Raw genomic sequence first — 25,680 nt, 5'->3', positions numbered from 1 at the left:
TCTCATGCCCTGAAAGGACAAAGCATACTCTGACCTCCTTCACTCAGAAGTTGTAAATGTAACTGGAACAGAGAAGAGAATTTGGTGAGCTAGAGCACTAAGCGCTTACGCCTTTACCAAACCCTCCTCTGTTGATATTTGTGCAGGAGTCAGGGAGTCTGTGTATTTGTGTTGAGGACACAGAAATGCTGATTCCTCTCCTTTAGGCCCTGTCAAGCTAACTTAACGTCAGTGTTTACAATGCTAAACAGGAGAGAGTCCCCCTAAAACAAGGGGGCCTGAAGGCAGGGGAGAGCAGGAGGAAGATAAGAGGGGGACGCTGTTCTGTTTGTGAACAGCTAGCAGGGCTGTCCATACAAGCATTTCTGAAGGACACTCTCAGCTCTTGGTGAAGTCACAGTTTGTGATGTCACGACTTTAGATTGATTCATGCTGCGACAGAAGTTTCTCTATCTGTTGTCTGGGTCTTTTCAGTTGCCCTCAGGTAAATCTGACCGATGGCCATCTGGACTGTGGACAAGCACTGGGCAGCTCCAAAATATTTCACTCACTCTGTCATTTAATGTACTTGCAACAATCTACAAGCTATTTCAGACTGGATTGATTTTACCTTTTTGTTCTTGCTTTGACAGAGAAACCAAGACATGACACTGATGACAGGAATTTACAAATTATGAAATCACAGGATTTGCTTGATATGGATACATTTATCAAGACCAAGGCTTTATTGTATGCTGCAAAAACATACTATCATATGATTTATACCCACAACATACAACTTTGAGTTTGACAACAAAATAACAACATGCAATTTAGTGTATATGACACATTTCAATGTATGTAAGATTTGACAGATTTTATTTTATTTATTTTTTTGGCAGATTTTTGCCTGTCATAAAAACTCCAAATTTTCATTGCAATATGTGGTAAAAAGAACATTAAAAACTACTTGAAAGCTGTAAAAGTACAGAAAATAAGAATATTGTTGAGGTGAATAAACATCCAGTCAGGCATGCGAGTGACACGGCTGTAGCACAGTCCAGAGATATTTGACTATTAAAGCCACTTATGACTCAGAGAGGATATACATTGGTCTATAGTAGGTAGAAGTTAGTCCTTTTATTTTTTAATTTAATTTATTTTATTTTATTTTATTTTTTGCTGAGCTATGTTAATAACTGGCAAAAGCACTTTTATCCGGCACAAGAGTGATAATTATGCCTGCCGTATACTGTAAGGTTTGACTTCATCTTTATTTACATACTGGGTTATATGTGTTTACAAAATAAGTACAAATATGTGTTCATAAAATCAGAATTAATGAGATCAGATGTGCAAGAATAAGGATGAAGGAAGAAACGAGCCAGGAGATTTTCTTTCCCAGAGTTTAGCCTGTCAGGCATACAAATTCCTCCTCCCTCGCTAGGATAAGTCGACTAAGAACCCATCCCCTAAATCTTTAACCAACCACAATAAACCAACAGCATTATATGGCAATAGCTTTAAGAAGCGTGGGAGGCAGCGATGCCTGCAAGTCTGAATTTAGGGCAAAGGAAGAACCGTCTTCCTGGCTTTACCCACAGGTTTGACTACTGATCCAAGTCACACATACAGTTTTAGTTGGACCCACCCACCTTCTCTGAAATGTGCTGTAATTACCTCACAGTGTTTCCGAGAACCAGTGGACCTTCGACCAATGAGACGATTCAAGAGAAATAGTAAAAATCGTGATCTCGGATAAAAAACTAACTTGAGGTGCACATGATTCTTATTCAGCAACAAGATGATGTGAGATACAGCCGCATCTCTTCCGCCCATCCCCTCCTGCCAGCTGCCGCTGTCAGTATAGCCGGGCTGTAGTGGTGATGCTGCTCCCTGGTGTGTAGAGGAGGAGAGAGAGCGTGTCCGCTGCCCAATGACAGCGCAGGATGCTGAGAGAGGCTGCTGGGGTGAATGGAGGCGACAAGATGCCGTCTACATCGGCGAAGGAGGAGAGGAATTAACATCGATTAAGGTACATTTGTGTCTTACAATTGAGTCCCCGTCAATCCGTGTTGTATTCTTCAAGTAATGTCATCTCGAATCCATTAAGTGTCCTTTCATTTCTCTGAGCGTTTCATGGGCGACCTGGCGGAAACGGCACTGGCTATGAGCGTTTAAAAAATCTCGTTACGTGGTCGGTGATTGTACGGACACAGCCAGTCAATGATCACTTGATACCGGCGGATTTGCATTCCCAAGCAGATTTGAAATGATAAAGCAGCGCCGTATTTCAAAATAAAGGTTTGAGTCGGCTTCCCCGCGGCGAGTTAGACTACTATTACATTGGCGCTCGACGGACACCACGCTGGAGCCATCGAAAATGTAGGCCCAATGAGCTGTCAATTGCACAGTCGTGTTTCCTGTGCTGCATCAAATGTAAGTCAGTCCGCACACAAGCCAATGTACATTAAAAACGCCTTTTTATTGTATACATTGTCCGTGATAATAACTACGTATAAAGCATGTTTTCATTGCTTTTTCCGTTTTACAGTATCAAACCATTTCAAAGAAGGTCCATCGTTAAGCATAGCTTCGAGTTGATGCTGGGTCAGGCCATTTGGAGTTCTACATTTACATTTTCTCTTCCAATCAGTAAACCATTGAATTTAGAGGGAAGCATGGGGGCGTCAAGACTCAGTAGTAGAATACGTGATGAGGAAGCTGCATGTGTTGCTCTTGCACGAGCTGCTCTGTGGCGCTGAATGGATTGACACTTCTTTTCACTGAAAGAAAAAAATTTCTATTGTCAGCCCACTGTAAAGGCTATTTATAGTAAAATGACCCTCTATGCCAGTCTTTCTCATAGGAACCTTTCTTTTGATATAAGGTCTTGTTTCATACAGTTTTTGTACCAGGAGTGAAACAGTGCCTGAATGCTGGCTTTCAAAATGTCACGTTAGACTGATGAAAAGCAGCCTCAGTGTCTCCACAGATCAACCCAGCATTGCCTGTGGTGGAATCTTTACAACATATGTATCCTCTGTGTGGATCACGCTCCACTGCACTCAGTGATCATCTCTTAAAGAGGTCGGCTCTGGTGTTCACTGACAGGTTTTTTAAGGCCTGATAACTGCAATAGGCAGCTAATACCTGGGCAGTGAGAGTATGACATCTGGTTAGAAAGCGACAGTAAGACCATGAGCTGCGGAAAGCTACAGAAAGCTGGACAAAACACAGGCCAAAAGTCAAATTGAAAGAAAAGAATCCAGAAGCTTCCAATGAGGAGACTGTACATCTCCTTTGTAATAAATATGTCATATGCACTGGTCTCTTTTGATTGAATTTGACTCCAGTGTTTACTTGTAAAGTTAACTGTGTAGTGGGGGAGGGGAGGAGGATTACAATTGGCCCTCTCAGCTGGCATCTCTCCTAAGGCTCCAATATTATCACTTATGCCACATCACTTGATCCCCTGTTATTGCATTTTGGTAATCCCCCTCCCCTTGAATTGTGCTTTGGGGCTGTGTGGGTGAAATCTGTCCACGTAGAAATCCTTAACATTATGATAAGAAGAAGAATAAAATAATTAGAATAATAATTTTTATCTGAGATAAACTGGTGATTAAAATAGCTCTGTCTCGTATTTCTTCCACAGCTTGTTATATTTCTGTTATATTCCTGTTTATATAATTTGCTCAATATCAGTCGTATTCTGCAATTAGAATCAGAAAATGATGGAAATGCTGAGTTATTTTATATAAGGATTCAAGCAAAGGACATATATTTATATAAGCATCATATGCATTTAAAGATCTTAACTTTAGTTTGCTAGGGGTAAAAAATATAAAATTGGATGCTTCTTATAAATGTGCATGAGATGATAAAAAGTAACAAATTCAGTCAGGAAATATTTCAGCCCTAAAGTTCACACTTAAACATATTTGATCAATCAGCAATGAGAGGTTTACTTTGTTCAATTTAAAGGTGCCTTTTCTTTTTAAGCATTTCTTGAGCTGGACCATCCTTCCCACACTGCTATCATTCTCTGTCTGCCATATGGATCATGGTTATTTTGAGTAATTATTTCTGGATTTGTTAAATAGCTTACATTGAGGGTTGGCAGGAAATACAAGAAGCGAGGGGGAGGACATGCAGCAAAGATCCCCAGCTGGGATCAGAGCGGGGAAGTTTCAGTCACATGGCACTCATCCCAGATCACTGGCCCACCAGCACAATTGGCATCATTCTGGAAACTTTTCCCCACACCACATAGTTTTTCATTATTCAAAATGACAAAGACGGCCACTAAAGTGAATCACAGCTCATGTTGAGTACCGTTGATGTATTAACTTTAACAAGGAGGCTGACCAAAGTGAGTTATATACATCATGTCCAGGAGAAGATAATGCAAATAAGGGGCACAGAGCGTCACTGCCTAAATCCTTGAAGATCTTAAAGACTGCTGACATCCGACAAAGACAGAAGTACTTACTCATTACAAGTCCATCCGACAGACATTGACTGGAAGATGCTTCTTAATATGTTTGGATTCACACAGAAAAAAAGCAAAGCTCCACACAGAGTTAGAACATTTTCAGTTTGAACCAAAAACAAACATCATGAGTCTCAGTGGACTGGATGTACAGGTAGTTAATTATGATTCATTATAAGTTGTTTTTGTTGCTTTGACTGCATTGCTGATTTTTTTTTCTTTCTCCAAAATCACTCACTTACCAGACTTCACAGACCTGCTGCTGCAAGCTGACTACAGTAGATAAGAGCTGCGGTCTTTGTTGTTGAATATGTGTGTATTTAAATTTAATTTTTCATTTTTCCCTCAGAGGTGCTGGAGGAAAAAAAAGGATTTTTTTTTCCAACAGTGTTTACTTTTTCCCCTCTCTACAGGCCTTTAAAGTAATTCCTACTGACTTGTTGTGTCATGTTATTTTCACAAATTCCCATTTCAGGGATATTTGTTATAACTAAAAGCAGAGATGATTGTATGCTGTCTGACCTCCTCTGCCAGGCTGCAGTGAAAGTCTGTGGCTGAATTCCCACAAACATGATGCTTCACTGAAAGCAGCTGAGGGTTCCCGTCAACTCAAATCTTCCTTGATTTCATATACCGAGGAGACCTGTTGACACAAAGTCTTGTGCCATGAGCCGTCATTTCATCCGTTCCCCAAAAGAAAACACGAGAATATTCGTTAGGTTGAAACCTAAGGATCCTAGAAATCACAGCCCCTAAGTCACCTTGACACAGCTGCAGCACACACCACCTAACATTGTCCTCCCTCACCTCTTGGAAACTCATGCCAGTGTTATTTCACCACACTGAGGTGCTTTATCTCTGTTAGCCAAAGCATTGTCACCATGGCAACTGGGCCTGAGCAGTAAGTGTCACTGAAGGAGAGAAAGTCTCAAAGTTCACATTGATGGAGGAGTCTATTTTTTCATTACAGATGGTCACACATTTTTCATCATCAAAGAGCCCGCGACGTTCACTGTCTCAGTCTTTGTAGTCAGCTTTTTGTTTAAAAAAGTTCTATATTTTACATTTTTACCACAATGTAGTGATGCCACTGCTCGTATATGTCATCTCCAGCTGTAATATATCTCAGAGTGGGCTTTATCCTGTGATTTATTCATGGTTGCACCTGCAGAACCATTATTTCAACACTGAAAATTAAATATTCCATTTCCTTTGCCCCGTGTCAACCTGTGGGATCTGCAATATTTCATGGTATTTCAATTAAAATCCTAAATGTGATATTTAACACTATTTTGCCTTTAGCTAGAATATCCCACTGTAAAATGTCTTTGTCTATGTACAGACAATGTAAAAGTATCTGATCAAGTTGGCTTCATACTCAGCAGTTAATTTGGCTGCGCAGTTTTCTGGTTGCATTAAATCTTAACTTGTTAAAGAAAATATGAAACGACAACTTGAAAATAATGCAGTTTTTCTCTCAGTGCTCAGCACTGCATTTTAAGGACTGCCTTGATATATGGATTTCATCTTAACTACTAAATGCAAGAAAACTGATGAGCATCAGTCAGAAAACTAGTACAGGTTGGAATATTGTGGCCTGTCTTTTAATCAGTCTGTTATTAAGCTGATCTACTGTGAGGTTGTAAAGCTGGACTCACTTTCCTGCCACTTTGAGCAGCAGTAAAGGGATGTAGATAAATGTTGGCCAGCGGGGAATCCAGGATGATGCTGGGAAACTCCTTCAGGCCATTTGAAATAGGAGCTGAGCACAATGCGACAGTTGGCTGCTGATGTTAACGAATTGAGTCTTTAAGCTAAGTGAACTATTTATTCCCCTGTTTGCAGCATCTTGCAGGTCAGCTCAGTTTGTTTTAAACTGCTCAGTCTCTGAAGGTTTCCACTTTGTATTTTCCAACAGTATGCTTCTCTTTTTGTGCCTTTCATCTGACAAAGTGGTTCTTCATCTAACAGGTGTGTCTCTCCTTTTCCCTTAGATCTGACTTTGATGTGCTCACCCTATTAAGGCATGAAATAAGTCACCCATGTTCGGTTCAGAGAGTCAGAGCAGCCTCATTTCAGCGTGCTCCCGTTAAGGACCCTCTGGTGGCTACAAACTGACTAACAGGACATGTACGGCAGTGCCAGAGCCGTAGGCCACATAGAGAGCAGCCCTGCACGGTCCCCGCGCCTGCCAAGGTCCCCCAGATTGGGCCATCGGAGGGCCAACAGTGGGGGCGGGGGTGGTGCGGGGGGCAAGACGCTCTCCATGGAGAACATCCAGTCCCTCAATGCTGCCTACGCCACCTCAGGTCCCATGTACCTGAGCGACCATGAGGGCGTGGGCTCCACTGCCACCTACCCAAAAGGCACTATGACTCTGGGTCGCGCCACCAGCCGGGCCATGTACGGGGGCCGCGTCACAGCCATGGGCAGCAGTCCCAACATTGCTTCAGTGGGGCTGCCTCACCATGCTGACCTGCTGTCTTATAGTGACCTGGGCTCCCTCTCCATGCTGCACCACCACCACCACCAGGGGGTGCCCTCTGCCCTGCTCAGGCAGGCGGTGCGGGGCAGTGGGGGGGAGCTGCTGGAGATGCAGGCCCAGCTCAGGGACATGCAGAGGGAGAATGAGCTGCTGCGCAGAGAGCTTGACCTGAAGGACAGTAAGTTAGGATCCTCCACCAACAGCATCAAAAGCTTCTGGAGTCCTGAGCTGAAGAAGGAGAGGATCATGAGGAAGGAGGAAGCAGCTCGCACCTCCATCCTGAAGGAGCAGATGAGAGTCACTCATGAGGAGAACCAGGTGAGACCAGTTTTTTCTCTGTCTTTATCTTTGGCTCAACTGCAGTGACTTTCACCTGTCTGTGGACGCCTTTTTTCTGTCACCATGTCCTTCTCTGCTATAGACTGCTGCCATCCTCAGACCAAGAATTGCATTCATGTCTTTCAGTACTTGTGGAAACCTTTCTGGAAAGAGTTCTTTGCACACATTAATATTTAACACACTCTCCTGCGTGGCACTCCAGTGCAGAATCAATGTTAGAGACCACTTGAGCCACAGGAAATACAAAACCTGTCTTTCAGGTTAACATCAATCTATTTTTTGAAACCTAAGCTAAGATCAGCCCTGTGAATTGAAACCATCTCAATATCCATAATTTTGTCAATGAAAACCTTCCAGTGTGATTGGTTTTACAGTTTTATTCAGTCCAGCCTCAAAATTAAGAATTTTCAGTTTCTTTTAAAGCTTTTGTTTTTGGCCCTTGCGTGTGAGGTGACTCTTTTTTTTTGCTTGTCTCAGTGTGGGGGTGTAGTCATGGCCCAATTCAATCAGTAACTGACAACAGTTGGCGCAAGGCCTAGAGACAAAAGTCAAAGATGCTTGAACACTTTCTCTCACTTTCTCTCTCTGTCTTTATTTTCCTCACTGTGACTTTTGATCATCTCTTCTCTGTACTTTTTGTTCAACTGGATCTTTCTTTTTTCAAATCTTTATAGAAATCGGTTCTTTTCTCACTTGATCGATGACAATGTTGATTCAAAAATGAAGAATTTTATTAATTTTTAATCACTGCATAAACATACAAGCAAAAGTAGAGTTCAGCTGTTGATATGAGGATAGCCAAACATTAGTCCCTACATTCTTTTCACTCTGCTATCGTATTTAATTTTTACATCAAATCACAGTTGCAGGTTTCCCCTGTCTTCAAAATTTGAAGACATGTTTCTGAGTTATTTTGATCACAAATAGTCTTAGCTGACTTTTAGTGAACATATTTGGATCTTCTGTTTATTTGATTAACATTTAAACTGCAAGGCAAAGTTTACAACTCACTGGTGCAGATTGTGGAGAAGGTCAGCATATTTTCTCTTCCTCCTGTTACACAGCATTTTGTTTTTCTTCTTGAGGCAGACTATGGCATGATGCAGCAAAAAACTGCACACCACCTCAAGAAACGTTAAGGTTCAATTTTGCCAGCTCATTGCGCTCTTTATTCAGTTGTGTCTGCGTTTGTGTCAGTCTGCTTGAGTGATGCTGCTGTCCACAGAGCGGCCAGTAAACCATCCATTACTCAAAGTGGCAGACACTGTCACTCCACCACACAAGGTCATAGAAGGATAAATATCTTGACCGTAAATGAAACCTGCCTGTCTGCATTAGGGCGTAGTGGTCTGTTAAGGAAAAAAATACATTTTTGTTTCTCCTGCTTCTATTCTGCTAAAGGGATGGAAATCATAATCTGCCTCACATCTGTAAGGTTTTTACCTCCTGGTGATCCCTAGAGCAGAGCCACAGATACTTCGACTCATGTATATCTTAATGTTTCATTTAGATGTGCTGAGATGTATCTGGGAAACTGGCAGGGCTTAAGCCATTCATCATCTCACATATTCTTTATTTTCCATGTGAATAAAAACTTAGCATGAGTCTGGGTGTGTATTTTTTAGCTTGGCTTCACACGATGTAGGAGCTGGATTTGTCCAGAGGAATCTAAAAACTGCACAGCGTGGGCTTCATGCTTTTTGTTCAAAGGGAGGACTTCTTTAATCCTCAGCCTTGTGGGTCTCCTCTCTGCTCTGCCTGAGCCGTCCTGGTAGAGTTCATTAATGAAGTATGAGGGCTAATAAAAGGTAGATGTGCCCTGATACTATAAATGGTCTTTCCTATCTTGATCTCTGGGCTGTAAGGCCTCCGTGTGTTACTGTTCACTTACAGTGGGATGGTTTTGGAGGCTGACTGAGGAGCAAATTGCCTCATTAATATTGGAGTGATTTCAGGCCAATCACCGCATCAGTCTTGTAGCGTCGTTTACTATTGCATCAGACGCTCCAGGCCACAATTAGCTTGAGCAAATGTTTTGCATTATTTATTCAGTGAAAAATAAGTTGTGAGTGTTTTCGCCCTTTTTATCACATCCAAGGAAAAGAAAAATCTATTCAGGGATTACGCTTTGTCTTTGATCTGTTTTGTTAAGTACTGAATGAACTGAGAAATACCAACAACAGCCAGCTGGGCTTTAACGAAGACAGTCAGAGGTCATGACTCAAGGAAATGATTAGTCCAGGATTGTTTAATGTGGCACATTTTTGATACCCTCCGCAGCTGGCACATGCTGCTACAAAGCTTAGCCATTCGACTCGAATTAAGCCGAATATTTTGTCGTGCTGAAGCTGGACGGGAGCTGCTGGAGGGAAGTGTGTGTGAGATAGAGCGTACCATATCTGTCTGAGTCATGACCACTGCTGCTCAGCCAGCCAGTCAGCCCACATCAATGCAATCCCCAAAATGGAGGCCCGGCTTTCCATATGACACAGCTCTGTCTGTGTGTGGATGCAATGCTTCACACTTAACATCTTTTCCTTATTCCTCGCTGTGAGCTGCTGATTTTCTGGGAAAGAGTGTGAAAAGAATGTGCCTGTGGATGTGGATGTGGATGCAGGTGCACATGCATTACTTTTTAATGTGTGTTGTGTGCAGTCTTTGTGGTGAGCTGTTTCATACTGTATGTGAACAGAGGTTATTTCCTTTTATGATTTTCTCCCTTTGTAGTTGTGCCAGCTCCTAATGTTTGTTCAGGCTTAGTCATAAACACCAGGCTGCATTTAATGTGAGAGAGGTAGAGTCACAGTGTTTTGTTTTCTTTAATAGAATTCAGCATATTTGCTGCAGCTGCTCACACCACACATGATGAGCATGGGCTTTGGTCACGTTTTCTGTTTAGCAAACCTGCCTTTAGCTGTCATACACAGCTGAATGTATGATGAGCAAAGGTATTGATGTTTTTATTTATGTCATGTCATTGTGAGCTCACAGGACACAGGAAGTATCGTATGAACCTTCCAAAAGCACATGCATACTCCCTCAGCTGAGTATATAAGATGGCTGCTGCTTCACACAGAGGACAGGAAGGTGATGAAAAGAGGTTTTTCTCCCTCCTCAGTTCATCTCAACAGGATGAGGTGTAATGCAGAGAAGCAGGGAGGCATTTACTGAGAGCAAGGCTTGTAAGATTAAGGTGGGAGTGGAGGATGAGAGAACAAAGTCAAGGGGATAAGACGTGTTACAGTCTGCTGGTGTCTCTTTTTCCACTAAAGCACAGTTTAAGATTAGATCAGAGCAAAACTGTCCAGCTGAGAGAGTTAGGTGAGGACCTAAAGATTTATTCTCTTTTTGAACATGAAAGGGGGATTTAACAACAACAATAATTCCATGCTTTCTTTGTAGATCCTACCTGAAGAAAGGGGACCAAGATAATGGATAAAATGCAGGAATAATGATGTTATATGGGTAGTGAAAGTGACCTAAGAATAAGATCACGAACAAATATGTTTCTCTTTTACATATTAGTTTTTAACTCAATATAAACTCATTTGTTTGCAGTTGAATGCTACTTTTGTTCTATCAAGACACCAAGCTCTCAGTGGCTCTCAATTCTCTAATCAAGAGGATTCTCACTTTTTCTTTCTGTCATTAACTTAAAAAGAACCATACTGTGCTCATGGGAAAGAGTTTCTTCAGGGTTAGGATACAAAAGGAGATTGGGATGGGGATCGAAAACCGGTTCCTGTCAAGAATCAATAAGAAATCTTTCAATCCATCGATATTGTTAGCCTTTGTGCTTAACGATTCCCTTATCAGTTCTTTACATTGTGCCAGAGCCTCCAGGCCTTATGTCGACTAGTCTGCTGCAGCTATCTTAGCTCAGCAGTTAGATAATCTGTTTCCAGATTTTCAGCTTGAAGTTTTACTGAAGAAATGACTTCATAAAGAAATGTACATTACTCGCTCCCAGGAGATTCATATTCAATACATTCGAAATGGTATTAATCACCTTATTTACCAAAATAACAAAATAGCGCAAGCTTGAAGCTAATGTTTATGGGAAACTGCATTGATATGCTAACAGTTAGCATACATCAGTTAAACTTCAGCTTCAGAATAGAATTTTCACTTTCATCACAGAAACATATCACATCAACTCTTTAAAAAAAAATACTTAGAATTTCAAATGTCAAAAGCTAACAGGCAATTGAAAGGCTCATGGCTGACTTCATAACTACGGAAAGCTTCCAAACTACTTAAACCATTGCTGTAACCACTTTGAGACACTAGATGGCCTACTTTGACAGTACATCAGTGTCACATTGTGTGCAATTTTTTACCTGTTTCTGTATAATTATGCCCAGAAATATCCAGACTCAGAGACCAATTACATTTTATTCACTTACAGTATGAACTCAATTAAATGTTGTTGACAGAGAAAAATTTAAAGCTACTTTTTGTACCAAGAAAATCCACAACAGGCATTGATAAGGGAATTGATAAGGGAATCGATAAAGAATCGTTTGATAAGCAGAATCGATAAGGGCATCGGTGCTGACAAAATCTTATCAATTCCCATCCCTAAATGGAGACGATCACAAAGATAGTGAGGATAATGAAAAAAAGACTGGTCGTCACAGTCTGCACAATACATTAGAATCTGAATCAGAATTGCCTTTGTTCACAAAGTATCTTTCAAAACAGTACAATGATTTTCGATTCAAACAGAGTTGAAATAAGTAAATAAAAAACACCAGTGGAGAGATCCGGTAGGGGGCGCGTCATGGAGTAGACGTGTGAACCACGAGCTCCCAGTTTTTACACATAAATTGACTACAATTCGCTAACAAATTGATAAAGTCGGATCAGAAAGTTGGTCATTCTACGATTTGGCTGAGTATTAACGATTCTAGACAGCTCCTTGGTCCAAAATGCCTCCCAAACCTTCTAAAGTCGTACCAGCTAGTGACTCCGTGGCTAAAGCTACTAGCAAGAACACGTTGGATGCGAGCATGCTCGAAGCATTCAGAGAGATCGTTAAAGAAGTTATTCAACAAGAGAACAGTGGCCTCCGTGAAGAGATTAAGAGGGCAATCTCTCCAATAAAAGTCGCTCTGGACGAACTCAACGAGAAGCTGCACGCACACGAAGAAGGGCTTAATAACTTGGACACTCGCATGGAGACATTGGAGAAGCAACACGCACACCTGAGCAATGACTACAAAAAACTACAGGAAAAGATCGACGATCTGGAGAACAGGGGAAGACGCTGTAACTTACGCATCATAGGAGTGCCAGAGGGTTTGGAGAATGGAAATCCTACACAGTTCGTCGCCAAGCTACTTTTCGATGTGCTCGGGGGTCCCAATGGCTTGGAGAAGCCCCCGATCCTGGACAGGGCTCACCGTGCTTCAGGCCAGGTACCCCGGGAGGGAGACCGACCGCGCCCGTTCATCCTCCGTGTTCACTACTTTCAGGAGAAGGAGCGAATCCAGCGCCTAGCCAAGCAGAAGGGTCGTCTGGAGTTCCACGGAAAACAGATCCTCATCTTCCCAGATTACAGCGCGGATTTGAGCAGACGCAGAGCGGCATTCAACGAGGTGAAGGGGCTGCTTCGTAAGGAGGAGGGTGTCCGGTACGGTCTTCTGTATCCAGCCCGTCTACGGATCTCCTTTGACGGACAGGTGACGGTATTTGAAACCCCGCAAGCAGCTAAGGACTACGTCCAGACCAAGATTCGGGCTGCACCGGAGTAACGATAAGTTGAAAAATGTACTCTAACAACGTGATAGAGTGTTCCCGGTAAACTTCTGTTCTTATAGCGGCTAGTGTTAGTTAATTGCACTCCCGTACTATGCCGTTTTTTCTGTTAACTGGTTTCATTGGACTAATTGTGACTTCAAGAAGCAATTTTCAAGCAACATGCTTGTACACTGTTGATTGCATGTTCTGTATGTGAGGTGTTATAGACTTTGTCAGCCGTGAATCTCTCGGACTTGACTTTGTTTGTCAATAAGCTAATGCCATGGGGTCAAAGGTTACAAATCCTACTGGGGTGCGCTCGCTGAATATGCCCGGACGGTCCGGAGGTTTATGTTACCGTTTCATAGTTGATTCTTGTTAAAGGCTGTAGCTTTCCTCAGCACTTGTGCCTTGTTTTTTCGTTCTCGCACTGACTTTGACTGTCAGTGGAATGACTATCTGATTATGCGTACGAATTGTGGTTAAGATATTGTTTTGATTTATGGGACAGTGGTTGTGATTAGTAAAGTGTAGAGTGATCTTAGAGAAAGCTCTGAAGCTTTGGGTATCTTGTGTTGGGGATAGCACTGAGAAAGATGGGAAGGGTGGGATTGGTGAGTATTTGTTGTTATTGTCGTTTATTTTTGTTGATGGTTTTTTTTTTTTTTTTTTTTCTTTCCTTTTCATACCTCACTTGTCTGGTCATGTCTGAACATCTTATGGTTCACAATAGGTACACAGTTGCTGCAAATATGCCTCTAAATGTAACTCTTCACCTTTTCATATTTGTAAACTACAATGGTATTACCTACTAATCATACCACAGGGAAGAATGGCTGCTGTGTAAATTTCATTAGTTGGAATGTAAGGGGAATTAACCACCCAATCAAACGCAACGGAGTACTTACTCATCTCTTACACCTTAAAGTAAATATTGCTTTTCTTCAGGAGACGCACTTAAAGAATGCAGATCACTTAAAAATCAAAAAACAGTGGGTCGGACAAATTTTCCATTCTAAATTCAACTGTAAAGCAAGGGGGACTGCAATCCTCATTCATAAATAAATTCCATTTCTAGTTTCCGATGTAATATCGGACCCAAATGGTCGCTATGTAGTTGTGACTGGTTCATTATTTAATATGCCTTTAATTTTAGCAAATGTATATGCCCCAAATTGGGACGACAGTGACTCCTTTAGAAAATTTTTGCACTCACTGCCCAGTATGGACACTCACCAGCTTATACTTGGGGGAGATTTCTTTTTCCATCAACTAGTCAATACTCCTTTTTTTCACCAGTGTATCAATCATACTCGCGGATCGAAAAAGCTGCTATCAAAAGTTAGGTCATGCACGTATAGTAGTATTGTAATATCTGATCACAGTCCTCTACTTCTGGAACTCAGCTTTCCAAATCAAAAATCTATATATTCCTGGAACCCTCTTTTATTGTCTGATGAAAGTTTTGTCAAGTATATTTCAGAACAGATTGACATCTTTCTCAAAACAAACATTACCCCTGATGTAACTTATGGTACTATCTGGGAAAGTTTGAAGGCATTTTTAAGGGGCCATATAATTTCATATTGTTCATTTACAAATAAGGAAAAACAGAAACGTTCGACTGAACTAACAGAACTAATAGCAAAATTGGACCTACAACACTCAGTCTCTCCTTCCCCTGATCTTTACCAACAAAGGCTTATTTTACAAACAGAATTTAATTTAATTTCAACTAAACAATCTGAACAGATGATGTTTAAGTCGCGACAATCATGGTATGAGCATGGGGAGAGGGCTTCCAAGATGTTAGCACATCAGCTCCGTAAATCGGAATCTACCCATGTGATCCCTGAAATCAAAACCCAGTCTGGGCATACTACAACGGAACCAACTGAGATAAATAAAACATTTCAGAGCTTCTACTCTAATTTGTATAAGTCTGAATCATTAAACAATCCTGATTTATTTGATTTATTTTTTGAAGAACTACCACTCCCAACTTTAGACTCTAAGTTTAGAGATAAATTAGAAAAGCCAATTACTCTAGAAGAAATTAAAACAGCCATCGGATTGATGCAAAGTGGAAAATCACCTGGGCCAGATGGCTTTCCCATCAAGTTTTTTAAAACATTTAGGGAAAGTTTGTCCCAGCTATTACGAGAAATGTATATAGAATCTCTCAACACAGGTCATCTCCCTCCTTCTCTTGAACAAGCAACAATTTCTTTACTTTTAAAACCAAATAAGGACCCACTAGAATGCTCTTCATACCGACCCATATCTCTCTTAAATGTAGATTTTAAAATATTGTCAAAAACATTGGCCTTTAGATTCGAGCAGTGCCTGCCCTCTTTGATCTCTTCAGATCAAACAGGTTTTGTTAAAGGGCGGCATGGTTTTTTTAATCTGCGTAGGCTTTTTAATATATTATACACACCGTCCTCCCAATTACCTGAAATCGCCTTATCGCTTGATGCCGAAAAGGCTTTTGATCGGGTGGAGTGGGACTACCTGTACTACACATTAAATAAATTCGGTTTTGGGAAAAATTTTATTTCATGGATAAAGCTCCTATACAGTTCCCCCATGGCTTGTGTTCGAACAAATACATCACACTCTCAGTACTTCCCACTCCATCGTGGAACCAGACAAGGATGTCCCCTTTCACCTCTCTTATTCGCCATATGTATCGAACCCCTTGCAATAAAATTACGTTCAGACAACAGGGTAAAAGGGATCCAGCGGGCAAATCAAGAGCATAAAGTGTCATTATATGCGGATGATCTGTTATTGTTTATTGTTGATCCACGAAACTCTCTTCCCCACGCATTTTCCATTTTTCAAGAATTTGGTGATATATCAGGTTATAAATTAAACCTGCTCAAGAGTGAATGTTTGATCATAAATTCATATGCCAGAGAGTTATCATTTCAAACATTTCCATTCAAAATAAAGACTGATTACCTGACTTATCTAGGTATTAAAGTAACTTGTTCACATAAAAGGCTATTTGAGGCAAACTTCACACCCCTTCTTGAACACACCAAGGCAGACTTTCAGCGGTGGGGCAATCTTCCACTGTCATTGATCGGACGAATTAATGCAGTTAAAATGAGTACCTTACCTAAATTTTTATATTTTTTTCAATGTATCCCAATTCATATACCCAAAAAATATTTTAATACACTGGACCAGTACATATCTGCATTCATATGGAAAAATAAGCCCCCAAGGATTCGTAGGGACTTTTTACAGAGAACTAAACAATTAGGTGGGCTAACGCTACCACATTTTCAGTTCTACTATTGGGCAGCAAATGTGCGAAATGTACTTTTTTGGCTGAATACTTTGTCTACGGAGGCACCAGCATGGCTTCACATTGAATCAGCACACTGTGTTAAATCCTCATTGCCAGCTTTACTGGGATCAGCTCTCCCATTAGTATTGTACCCTTACAAATGCAATCCGCTGATATATGACTCTCTCAGAATTTGGATACAGCTCAGAAAAAGGTTTGGATTACAATCAATGTCGACCCGATCACCAATCTGCTCCGATCATATGTTCCCTCCTTCCGTGATAGATTCAGCCTTCAAATCTTGGAACAGTTATGGTATACACAGTTTTAAGGATTTATATATAAATGACAAGTTTGCCTCATTTTCCCAGCTGACACAAAAATTTAACATCCCATCAACCCATTTCTTCCGTTATTTACAAATTCGCAACTTTGTACATAGTAGATATCCTCATTTCCCTGATCTCCCATCTGAAACATCCATCCATCCATTTTCTGTACCGCTTATCCTTTTAGGGTCGCGGGTGGCTGGAGCCTATCCCAGCAATCATTTGGGCGAGAGGCAGGGTACACCCCGGACTGGTCGCCAGTCAATCGCAGGGCTGACACATAGACAGACAACCATGCACGCGCACACTCACACCTAGGGACAATTTAGAGTGACCAATTAACCTGGTGAGCATGTTTTTGGACTGTGGGAGGAAGCCGGAGTACCCAGAGAGAACCCACGCATGCACGGGGAGAACATGCAAACTCCACACATAATATAATCTATTCTTGACTTTATCTGCTCCCTCCCTAATGACCATTAGGTCTCAGTGGGAAGATGATCTGGCAGTTAAGTTTACCGATGATACTTGGTGAGCTATTCTTCAAAGGGTTCATACCTCCTCAATTTGTGCTAATCATGGACTCCTACAGTTTAAAGTTTTACACCGGCTCCATTTATCCAAGGAGAAACTGGCCAAAATATATCCGGGGGTAGATCCCATATGCAACAGATGCAAAACCGTGACTGGCTCCCTCATCCATACTTTTTGGACATGCCCTAAACTACATAGCTATTGGATATCTATATTTAATACTTTCTCTGTGGTCTTTGGATCAAAAATAAACCTCTCTTCACTGATCGCAATTTTTGGAGTTGTTCCAGAGAACACGCATATCCCTGGACATTTCTCTGATGCTATTGCCTTTGCTGCTTTAATTGCCAGGCGACTTATTCTTATGAAATGGAAACAGGAGGCTTCCCCTACTCATGATTTGTGGATTGCAGAACTTATGAGGTATATACACATGGAGTAAATAAGGTGTACACTAGGTGGTTCTACAGGAAAATTTTACAAGACATGGCAGCCATTCTTAACATATATGAAAACTCTGAAGCTGTGTACCTTGTGATTGACTCATTTTGATGTCCCTTTTTATTTATCAATTGATTTTCTATCATTATTATTTATTTATGATTGTTTTGATTATTATTTTTTTAATGATTATTCTTATAATTTATTACTTATAATTACTTTTGCATATATTATCATTATTATTTTAAACTTGTTTATTTGTCTGTGTGTAGGTTTACTTGTGTATATCTTTGTCTATATATATGTGATTTACCTGCGAGTGGGAGGGAATTGGGGAGGAGGGGGTTCTGTATGAAAAACTCATTCAATGGTCCCTGTATTGCTGATGACAAAATAAATAAAAATGGGAGGAAAAAAACAAAACAAAACACCAGTGATCAATCCAACTCAAAACTTTTTTTCATTTGTCACATTGTTCCTTTCTTACTCTAGACGAAAACACCAGCTAAATGAAAATGGAAACTTTTTGTCTCAGTTTCTGCCTTAGAATATCTTTAAAGAAATACCATTTTCACAAGATTCTTCTTTTTATCTGTGAGAGCATCTGCTCAGTTGATGTGACTGTAAATAAAACCTGCTGAATGAGGTATTGATTGCCCATATTTGTAGACAGGCTGTCTGGTTTTCATGCAAAATCACTGTGAAATTATGACTCGGCCTCATCATTAACAAGAGACTGTGTATCATCGAGCAGTTTTAGAAGTGAGAGATTTAATACACAGCATAAATGACATGACTGTGAATCACCATGCATTAGTCGAGTCTTACATATGTAATGAACGCTCAGGCTGTATTTCCCCCCTCAGAGCTTTGACATATGCAGAAGGTTAAAACCAGCCAGTAATGCAGAAATGCAGAAAACATTAATGGAAACTGCGGATGACCTGAAGCGCAAGCTGCATTGTTTCCTTACAGAAGACACTGTAGCTAGCCTTATGGTCGTATGCTGTTCATTAGCATCTACTTTTTAAAAGATTTCCACTAATGAAAAATGCATTTCTATGATATAATTAACACTGATATGAGTTGACAATGAGCCCGTTGTTGTTTGCCTGATTGTGATTGTTAGTGTTTTCAGAGCAAAGCCTCTCACAGAGATAAGGCTCTTGCTGCTCTCTCTGGAGCCACATAAAAATCAGCTTATTTTATATATATTTCCCCAACACCTCTTAACCAGCCTTAGTGTATAATACCAGTTCAGTTGTCAAACTGAAAAACAAATGTGTGTTGTTTAATTTCAAACACAGTTAATAATTGGGCATTTTTTTATTTAATCGAGAGTTCTGATTCATTGTTACCTGCAGTGTTCTTCTTCTGTGCCGTCCTTGAGTTTTCACAGTTACACAGCTTTTCGTCTACTTTTAGCTGAGCGTAGATGAATAAATGCCAGATTTGCTGCCACGGCTGTGGGCGTAATTCTATATTGTCAGCCATCACGACGTACAACACAGAGATTAGAGATGAGGAGAGCTGTAGGCTGCTCTGACTCAGTGCTGTGGAGCTGTCCATCTGTCATAAAAAAACACCCACTGTTATCCTAATGTACACACACATGTACAGTAAATCATATGTAAAGATACTGGTGCCTTCATGGCCTAGTTAAGAAAAACAACAACAACAAGCACACAACCAACTGGGTAAGGCAAGCTCTGAATGTGTACAGAGTCACTTTAGGTTAATGCATTAGCTGTAGGCTGGCACTTTAGCCAACCCTCGTATTTTTTTGCCATAAGCACAAGTGTTTTTGAAGGTGTTAAGATACGGCGACTCATACTGAAATTTCTCAGCACTCAAAGGAAAAATTGACAGATTTAAGTCGAGGTGTGTTTGATTGTCACATATATAAAACAAAATATATGCCTTTCAAACTCATCATACCTCTTTTGTTGAACAAATATTGTATAAATCTATTCACATGGTGTTCATTACTGGCTTAAGGATTCTGTGTTGCTTTATTTGTTTGCTTGATGCTACTGCTCTTGCTCAAGCACTGTGGACTTGTGGACTTTCTGGACTTCAGCTCACCCTACCTCTATCTCCAAGAGATCGGTATGTGTCATACCAGCTGAAGTACTGTTAATCAGTCAAACAAGTTACCAGTGGCCTTTTTGGCTCCTTGTCCCTGTCCAGGCTGCTCTCTTACACCCTGAGGCCCCAGTCTAACCTCCATAAATATCCTCAGGTCGCTGTCATGTCCTTTCCACCTATATCATCACCTGCTTCATCTTCAGGAGCTTCTCCAACTGCGACTTTGCTTTGTCAAGCCACCTCTGGGGCTGCACCTTCATCCGAACATCGCTTGGCTACCCCGTTGTAAATACATCCACCGTGGGTCTTGTTGCCACTTCATTTCTGGTGACTCAAAGCTCATCCGTTCCTTCTGGTTTACCCGTCGCCACTCTCAAAACCACCATCCATCTGCTCGGACTGTTTACCGCAGCGCACAAGCTTACCTGGCTAACCTGGCTTTCTAAGCTTCCATTTCTTTCAAAAACGTTTGAAAGAGTAGTCACAGCTCAGGTCTACTCTCACCTTTCTGACAATAATCTGTCTAAAGAGGTTTCAGTCTGGTTTCCGTCTCCTTCGTAGCACCGAGACAGCAGTGGTCAAAATCCCTAACAATCTTCTATTGGCAGCTGAACCAGACTCTTTAACAATCCTCGTGCTTCTGGACCAAAGTGCCACCTTCAGCAAAATTTCTCACTCCACTCATTGACGGACTTGCTTCTCTTGGTTTTACGGGTTACCCTCCTTACTTGGTTTAAATCATACCTCTCTGGCCACACTCAGTTTGTTCAAATCAAAAATTGAAATTGGAATTCACTTTCATTGCTACGCCAATGACACCCATCTCTACCTCTCCTTCATCCTCCCTCTTCGACTGCCTGGCTGAAGTTAAATCCCGGTTCACTCACAACTTTCTAAAACTCGACAGTAACAAAGCCAAAGTCCTCCTTGTTGACTCCAAAGCAACTTTGGCAAAGACCCCCAACTTTTGATAACCACTGACAAATCTATAGTCCCTCCTTCCCCCACAGTAAAGAGCCTGGGTGTCATCTTTGACAGTATCCTATCCTTCAAAGCTCAAGTCAATAACATCACTCGGTTTGCACCGTCTTTCACACCCACCAGTACTGCCGTCCTCGTCAATACCCTGGCCTCCTCTTATTCAGACTTCTGCAATTCCCTTCGTCCTGGTCTACCACTCAAGCTTCTCCATCAACTCCAACTGGTCAAGAACTCAGCTGCCCGGATCATCACTAGAACCCCCTCTGCAAATCAAATCACTCCCGTTCTTCACCAACTGCACTGGCTGCCAATCAAATACCACACTGACTACATGATTCTCTTCCTCACCTTCAAGGCTCTTAATGACCTGGCACCTCCTTATCTTCCTGATCTCCTTCACACCAACATACCCTCCAAGACTCTCTGTTCTTCTTCCTCCATGCTCATCTCTACACTTCCTGCCCACCTATCCTCAATGGGGGTCCCGAGCTTTTGACTGTCTCTAGAACTCTGTCCCTCAAACCATCCAGGACATTACCTGTTTCTCCACCTTCAAACTTATTTGTTTCGATTATCCTTTTGACCACGCCATCCTCACTCCTGTTGTTTGTTGTTTTTTATGTAATTGATTGTGTTCTTGATTTTAGGAAACTATACTTTTGTTATGTGAGGTGACCTTGAGTGTCATGAACAAATTAAATGTATTATTATTTTTATTATTGTGCTGGTTATGACCTTTGAAGCTATATTCTGTGCAGTGGGTATAGGCTCGGCGAACCCAGATTATGGCGGACAGCGTAACAGCTAAGGCTGGGAGGAGATATGCTATTCTTGGGATTCAAATCTATTACTATTATTCTTTTATTATTGGGGTGCTGATTAGATTTAAATTGCGATTCTTCAATATTTATGATTTTTACAGTTTTTAGTTTGCTTCTTGACAATAATGTCTACAGACCAGAGCCATATTTTCCCAAACAATGCACATCATGTGAATCAGAGAGAAACATTTCACCCTCCACTGGAGAAAAGTGGTAACTTTTTTCAATCCAGTTTATACACAAAGACTGAAATAAAGAATATGAATTTAAAAAAAAACAGTATTTTGACAACAAATCCCAATTTTGATATTGTCAAACAAAATTGTTTTTTTGATTTTTTTCTCCTATTAACATCCACATGTGGCTGTGGAAATTCTGCTGACGCAGCTCTGCTAATGCAGAACGCAGATGCAAACAGCACTCAAAGAGTGAAATTCATCAACAGAGCCGACGGTTATTCCCTTTTAACTTATCAGGAAAGTGGATACTGTGACATCAGCCTGCATGATAACTGGTTATAACGGCAAAAATCATCATTGGAAAAATATTCTGTATTTTGGTTTCAAAGTTTGGCCTTTACCTCAGCAGAAAACACGGGGGAGAAAAGCTTTGTGACCTCTACTGAAGTCACTTCGTAGGGAAGATCCCAAAATTTTCTATCCATTTTGGGAGGGGCTCTCATTTAGTGCATCTTTTTATACAGTAAACAGTCTAAATTCAGGGAATCAGTGCTGCCAGCATTTTCTTTGTTTGTCCACCTCCCCACTTTAACACATCTTTTTGATCTGCCTCAAAGAGATTTGCATCATGAGGTCTTGCTTTTTTTGGGAAAATGTGGATGTGACTGTGTGTCTCCAAAATCTTTTCGAGTTTCTGCACTAAAGGATTTTTGACAGGCAGTTAGCCCTGCAAGCCCCAGGCGTCAGTCATACGGGGAAGCACTGAAACTAAACATCAGGCCTGGGCTTTGTGAAAGATGGAAGATTCTTCTTAGGATATACGGTAAAAGGAGACTTATCTTTAGGCAGGTTGACCACAGCAACATCTGCTGAGTCATGACTGACTCACAGGAAGTGGTACCATTCTGATTTAAAGGTTGGATGGATTAGGGAGGAACAGCCATATAGTCATTTTTACCCATAGTGCAATTATGCAAATGGAATCACTGGACTGTCTCCTGTAGTTTAGTTCCAAGACGACAGGTTATTGATCAGGACGGAGCGAAGGAGCACTGTTTAAGAGGGGAGAGGAAGTGAAGTCGGATGAGATGAGAATGAAAAGATACAACGAGAGAGGGGGAAGGTTTCTGTTAAATGGTTGAAAAAATGCATGGTGACCATCATTTTTGATTTAACACAGGGGATTCAGCAAGCCAGTACTTACAGAGACTTTTCTGTCTTTATGAAAATTAGTCATCAGCCAACCTTTTCAATGTTTATGAAGGAACACTTTCAAATATTTGATAAATGTTTGCAAATTATTATTTATTGCCATGTGTAAGACGGATTTAATTTATTGGAAACTTGTTTTAATAATGATTAGGCTCAGATATTGTTTAGATGATTCCTTAACTGACAATCATGTCATTTAGTTTATTTGGAACAAGAGTGTAACAAAATATTTTTGTAAATGAATGAAAAATACTTACACCACGTGTGGGGCTTTATTTTCCACACACACACAAAAAAAAGGAACTAAGTCAAAGGACTGATGAACGATGGAGGATGGTGGCAGCAGCTTTGCAGTCAGCACAAAATTTATCAGCTGCTTTTGCTAGCACAAACAGTGCCCCCCTGTGGCTAGGAGAGCACATGCTTGTCATGCAAACAGTAAACTGTTGTTCTTTGTTGGGAATAGGAGCAAAATAGAAGACAAGTTATAAAATCATGTGGTTATCCAGAAAAAAATCAGTGTAGAAAACGTAGGAACTGAAAAAAGAGAATTATTTCAAAAAGGAATAAAAATAGTATGCATGAATGAAGATGAGTGTGAAGTAATGTTAGGAAATGCTTTCAAATAACAGACACTGACTCATTCGCCTAACCTGAGTCTTACTGACTCAGCCGACCTGATTTCTTCAGGCAGATGGTTTCAGAGCCTCAGGGTCCTCCTGAAAATCCTCAAGTTAGTTTGCTGCCAGCCTTGGAAACAGACTGAAGACCTCTGTCCAGGACCTCTAAGTACTCACTTATGCTTTCGAGGTCAAAGACACAGCACAGCAAAGAAATGAAAGAATCAAAAGTAATGATGCCTCTTTGACATACTATGGATCCAACAAGAAGAGGCCTAAACGAGAGACGATGGGTCACAATTTATTGACTCAGCATCACTGAGGTCTTTTTAGGTGTTGACTCACCTGTAGCAATGTTTACATTCAGCTGTCTGTTTAGTTCTGATTGGGTTAACCTTCCTTTTCTGTTTTCTTCTCAACACACCACAGCATTGCAGCAAAAAGGAAAACAGATGTGGTATAAATAGGATAGAGTAAAATCATCCCACATCAGATTGATTAAACAAAGTAGTAAGATATCTCTGATTTAAATGACTTCTGTATAATCAGCTGTATGAGTAAATGCAGCGAATAAACGAAACTTCTTTTAGATGCACTTAAAGTTATGCATGCTGTCCCTTAACTTGCAGTAAAAATCAACAAACCACAACGCTTATTAACTTAGCTTAATGTGACTTAAACAATTCATATTGCCACCAAATAATGTTGTAAAACATTCACAGAAGTCTTCCCAGCTTAGTGTTAAAGTACTTCAGGAAACAAGAGTAGAACTGTAAAACAATATATTATTATTATTATAATTAAAAAAAATATGCATATATTTATTTCTTTTGCAGTTCACTTTTTGTGCAAAAAGGTCCCTAAGAAAATAGATGATGACAGCTTGTCCATCATTCTCCACTTCAGCCAGCCTCCACTTCCACAGGGTCCAGGACTGAGCTTCTTCAGCAGTCTGTTTAGTCTCTGTCTCCTGGATCCTGTCTGCTCACAGCAGGTGAAGCTCTTCCAATGTGGCGTTGGTGTCTGCAGTTAGCTCTGTTAGCCATGTCTGTGAATAGCATGATGCTACTCTGCCTTCTGGTATTCCCTCTGTTGCTGGGTTAGCACAGCTAGCTCGTCCATCTTATTTGAGATAGATCTTACGTTCCCAATAACGATGGATGGAAGGACAGGTCCATGTCGTCACTTCTTAGCTCACACCTGAGAACCAGCACGTCGTCCTCACCTTGTGGGAAAACATCAGGCCTTGCACCACTTAGCATTGACATGCTACAGGCTGCTAACAGCTGATTTAACATGTAAAGAATGCAGCCATGGTTACATGTAGGATCTCCAGACAAACACACAAGCAAAAATTATAAAAATATCACTAAAGACAAAAAACAGTTTGGTGTCCATGACCAACAAATGAACTGTACAAAGTAATGACTCATTCCAAATGCAAAGATGACAAAAAAGTGAAAAAAGATGAAAAAATTACAAAAAACAGACAAGGAAGAGAGAGCTGCTGCAACAGGGAGCCACAACCAACAGGGCGGCGCCAAACATGTGATAGGAATCTAAAGCTGCTTTAAAGGCTGTTTAGTTTGTGCAGATTTTGGTACCCTCATTACTATCTTGTCTTCTTCATCCTTAGTAAGTTTTTCTCAAACAAAATATCTGACCCTTCCTTTTTTTATGGTCAGGGATTTCACCCTTATCAGGTTTTAAAGAGACATCAGCCATTTTGACCCACATATCTCTTTCCAGAAGGGCTTCTCAACAAGTCAAATGTTGTCTGTTTGCATATTGTGTATGTGATATTTTGACTGACGGCTGAGGGCAGATAACCACACAGCTGGACTGACTGATAGGTGGCTCTCGTTTTAAATCTTTGCCTGGTTTGTGTTGATCATCCTTCTCTGTTGCCTCATGCTCTGACGCTCTGTTTTTACCATACATTTGTTTTTTCTGTTCATTCTGCCCATGCTCTGCAGCTGCTGGAGTCCAGGAGAACTAAGGTTTGTCCCTATGTTTGCACCAAGTATTGTGTGCACAACATAGAGTCACCTGCAGTGTGGCGTGTATTTTCAGACACCTGGCAATCCCTTTTTGCACCATTACAACCTCAACCTTTCCGAGGAGAGATTTACCT

At 40.9% G+C, this 25,680-nt stretch overlaps 1 protein-coding gene across 5 annotated transcripts in view; it reads left to right on the top strand.

Moving 5' to 3' along the window:
• The first annotated feature begins 1,628 nt into the window (after nucleotides 1-1,628).
• Nucleotides 1,629-25,680, top strand: part of erc2 (ELKS/RAB6-interacting/CAST family member 2) — a 46,595-nt gene continuing 22,543 nt past the window's right edge. Inside the window, exons 1-3 of one of the 5 annotated variants that reach the window (XM_074687073.1) lie at nucleotides 1,629-2,014; nucleotides 6,469-7,277; nucleotides 25,523-25,546. In XM_074687073.1, coding sequence (XP_074543174.1) covers nucleotides 6,603-7,277; nucleotides 25,523-25,546 — 699 coding nt within the window. In that variant the 5' untranslated portion in view covers nucleotides 1,629-2,014; nucleotides 6,469-6,602. The remainder of the gene's footprint in view (nucleotides 2,015-6,468; nucleotides 7,278-25,522; nucleotides 25,547-25,680) is intronic. The other 4 variants (XM_074687222.1, XM_074687367.1, XM_074687153.1 and 1 more) reach the window with 4 other exon arrangements.

The sequence above is a fragment of the Halichoeres trimaculatus genome, unplaced genomic scaffold (assembly GCF_033239565.1).
Source record: "Halichoeres trimaculatus isolate MK-OKI-2021-1 unplaced genomic scaffold, fHalTri1.1 fHalTri1_scaffold_1, whole genome shotgun sequence".
Lineage (NCBI taxonomy): Eukaryota > Metazoa > Chordata > Actinopteri > Labriformes > Labridae > Halichoeres > Halichoeres trimaculatus.
Note: the sequence above shows the minus strand (reverse complement) of the source record. Positions and strands in the feature narration are given on the sequence as shown.